At 42.7% G+C, this 3,779-nt stretch overlaps 1 protein-coding gene across 10 annotated transcripts in view; it reads left to right on the top strand.

Annotated features, from left to right (window-relative positions):
- The window catches only part of LOC106948941 (R3H domain-containing protein 1-like), a 47,504-nt gene that overhangs the window by 15,278 nt on the left and 28,447 nt on the right, over positions 1 to 3,779 (top strand). For all 10 annotated transcript variants that reach the window (XM_015034848.1, XM_015034844.1, XM_015034847.1 and 7 more), the window contains exon 3: positions 1,808 to 2,000. In XM_015034848.1, the coding sequence (XP_014890334.1) occupies positions 1,848 to 2,000 (153 nt within the window). In that variant the 5' untranslated portion in view covers positions 1,808 to 1,847. The remainder of the gene's footprint in view (positions 1 to 1,807; positions 2,001 to 3,779) is intronic.

The following is a 3,779-nucleotide window of genomic DNA, read 5'->3' as shown; positions in this document are numbered from 1 at the left end:
GGGCCGGATCCGGCCCGCGGGCCGTAATTTGGGGACCCCTGTTTTAAAGCAATAATAGGCTAGTGTCCTGAAATATGTTGGTCTATATATTTATTCAACCAGGCTGCGGTCGGTGCCCTCAAACCTGCTAGCGGTTGCTTTTGAACAGCGTTACCTTAATAAGACTGCTAGGTGGCGCTCCTTTTATTTTCCATAGAAAATTCCTATCGTTTTGGTATTTTTAATTTTTTTTTGTCTTCTCAACAAGATTTTGAAAACTGTAACTACTTGGAACCATTTTTGCTTTGTAAAACTCCAGGAAAAACCTTTTCAAAAGAGCTGATTTCCAAATGCCTCGCTAACAAACCAGCATCCAAATCAATTTTCTCACACAGGGAAACTGTCCGCCTGTGGCGTGTCGTCCAGTCATGTCCATTGTCTGAAGCTGAACAGCTGCAAAGCCGTGAGCCTGTGAAGAATAAGTAGTGACTGATGACCACAGACTGTGCTGGTGACATCAGCGGCCTCCCTCTTCTTTGTTCTTGCCTCTGCAGCGGCGACCTTGTTGTTAGAAACTTTCTTGCTTGTCAAAAGCAGGCATCGCTAATTTAGTCTGGATTCCATTCAGGGGGAAAACCATTAATAACACCGGTTACACTTTTGTTAATCCAGCAATGAAAACTCAAGCTGGAGGTCAAATCAAAAGCCTCTTGTGTGGCAGAGATGTGTTAAACAGAGCGATTACTCCTGCAGCACTGCAGCTCTGTTTTTTTTTTTTGTTTTGTTTTTTTGAGATGCTGCTAGAACAGCAGAGTAAACACCCATAAGTACATGGGAACAAACATGTGGACCGACGGAGAACAGATGTTTCCACTGTGGGGCTGATTTCATATGAATAATTTAATTTATCACTTCATAGTCTGCCGCTATGGCATCAAATTAATTGACACATTTTCTTTCTATAGAGCCTAATGCTGAGGGGAAACTTGCACCGATTCGGTTTTTACCAGCTGATGTGGAAGTGTGAATTTCAGATTTTTCTTTTAGTGAACTGTAACAAATTGACAGTTTAAAAAAAAAAAAAAAACTTTGGCTGCAGGTTCATTGGCAAAAATAAATTTAATGGAATAACAAAATGATCCCTATTTATGCATCAGATGTCTCGTACATTTATCTCAATTTCACTAAACTCAAAGCAAAACATATTGAAGTGTGATAAGTGGATAAAATGGGAGCAGCCAGTTTGGATACATTTCATGATAAAAGATTAAAAGTTACATTTCTCAGTAATTTCCATTTTGATGAAGAAAAATAGTGCCGTTTTTTTTTTTTTTTTTTTTTCTCCATTATTTAAACAAGCATTTAGTATTTCCTGAGTTTTTTTGTAATTGAGATCGCTCACTGTAAACAATAAAAGAAAAGTTGGTTCAGCAAAAGATGAATGCTGCACCGGTCAGGTGGACAATAATCAAAATATTTTTCATCTCAGCTCTCGCTGATGAAGTTTAAATGTTGAAATAATTGCCTATTTTTTGGACTATCGATCACTTAGATGTTGGATTTGTTGTTGTTTTTTAATTGTAGAAATGAAACACAAGAGTCTGAATGTGTTTCTGAACCAACCAAAACTGGAATCGGCTGGTCAGTCCACCTGATCGGTGCATCTCCGTTAGAGAGTTCACTGCATTTTAAAAACATTTTTGTTCGTCATATTGAAGGTTGGCAAACCCGAGCGTATACTGTTCTGTGCTAACAACAATTAACTTAAACAAATATTACCGGTTCAAGGGGAAACTACCTTTAACAGCGTCTTGTTCCCGTCTCCTAGGTTCCCAGTATTCGCCAGCATCTCCCAGTAAGACTTTGCGATGAGAATGTCCGATATCGCGGATGCTGAAACGATGAAGGTTCCTGAGGACGCCGCGTCACCCGCCAGAGACAACACCGCCAAGCCCGAGGTCCGCGACCAGAGCCATGGCAGCAAGGAAGAACATGGCGGCAACAACAAGAAGGACATTCAGGTAATGAGCTACGCTGGAGCCGAGCGAGGCGCCGGGAAAGCACGGTGGCCGGCGCCTTCGTACATGACATGATTGAGCACTACTGTGAAAGCAGGTGTCACTTTGAGAAAGTCTCCCAGCAGCCGGGACACATGACAGCCTCGGCAAACATTTTGACTCCTTCTCCGCGCTCATTTCCATGAAAACTCAGGAGCTGTCAACGTCAAAACCCTCCACTTCCCCCCTCACCGCCCGGGGGGATCTCCTGTCACCTGCGGCATTCAAGCTTTTCCCCGGCAAAGAAAGTGGGGGGGGAAAAAAATAATAATTTCTGAAAATTGTAATCTTTGACAATCTGAGATAATACCAAGGGCCCCAACTCTGCCTTTCTTAACTGCTAAGGTCAGTTGGTGACATTCAATGACGTGCGCCTGCTGCGAATCAATTGTGAAAGATCAGGACACTAAAGGAATGATCTATTGGGGATTCAGGACAGCTGAGATCACTTTCAGTAAAACTGCTAATTAATTAGGTGTATGTCACTGGAACACTGTGCACTGGGACTTCATGAAATTTGCACTTGTTAATTTGATTTCCCAAATTAAAACCGGAGCCGACTGAATTAGACAACTAAATCCCCTCCCCGACACAAAAAATATCCCCCTGTAAAACAACGTGAAATCCCTCTTAAGTGTTTTCAAAGAGCCAAAATCCACTAAAGGCAAAAACAATCTCTGGCTACAGCCTAAAAATAGGATTCAGGCCAATCTGGCCTTGTGGTTGGAGACGGCGGGGAGAGCGAGAGAGAGTCAGGCAGGCAGATAATCGGGAGCTGAAATCCTGGCTTATCTACCAACTTCCTGCTTCTTTGTAACCCTGAGGAACAGAATGACACCAGCATGTGGGGGAGCAGCAGGAGAGAGCGGAGGGGAAGGCAGATGGGCGGAGAGGTTGTGAGGCGGGGAGGGGGATTACAGGAGGAAGGCGAAAAGGCGTCGGTAGTATTATGGCAAAACAAAGCTAGGATGTTAAAGTGGGGGAAATTGTTCATTTTCCAGTTAATTTGATTAAGTGCAGGGAAATGTCGCAGAGGTGGCAGGATTAACTAGTCGTTTTCTAGCAAGGAAGTCCAAACATTCACATTTTATAGCATTAAAACCATAAACTAGGATGTATTTTTTGGCTGTTTTTATGTGATGGATGAACTCAAATAAGTGAATAATAATAATATAGCACACTTAATATTTTGTAGTCTGTTTATTTTTTTTCCCAAAGTGTCAAAATAGTGCTGAAATATATACAATATTGCATATCAACCATCACAATATCACATTTTTATATGGGTGCAGCCTTAATATTAATGTATTGTAATTGTCCAGTTGAAAATATTTGGGAAAAAATGGAAAAAATCTCCGTTTGTAGGTGTTGAAATATCCAGCACACTTCCTTTTTATTCATCTTTTGTTTTTTAACCACATACTTTACAACTATGCTGGTTTGTGGATGTAACTTGACAGAAAGCCTAAGAAGCCCCAGCGGTCTGCCCGTGTCCGACCTCTCCAGCAGCTCGTGAACCAGTTCCCGTTTCTTTGCACAGCTGCGTCGGTTTAACCGCCTCAGGCTTTCACAGTGGGAGAAATATAGGAGCAATTCAAACAAGGAGACTGTTGTAGGAAGGTAGCACTGGAGGTACGTCGGAATGACTTTGTCGCCATCTGCCCCAAGCTCTCCTGCTCCGTCCTTCGTGGCGGGGCAGGTGGCCGGGCGGGCGCCCCACTTTTGCTGACTTCAGCCCTTTCC

This window comes from Poecilia latipinna, unplaced genomic scaffold (genome assembly GCF_001443285.1).
Source record: "Poecilia latipinna isolate Pla-1442-1.1 unplaced genomic scaffold, P_latipinna-1.0 Scaffold315, whole genome shotgun sequence".
In the NCBI taxonomy this organism is placed as follows: Eukaryota; Metazoa; Chordata; class Actinopteri; order Cyprinodontiformes; family Poeciliidae; genus Poecilia; species Poecilia latipinna.
This window is presented reverse-complemented; position numbering and strand designations above follow the sequence as displayed.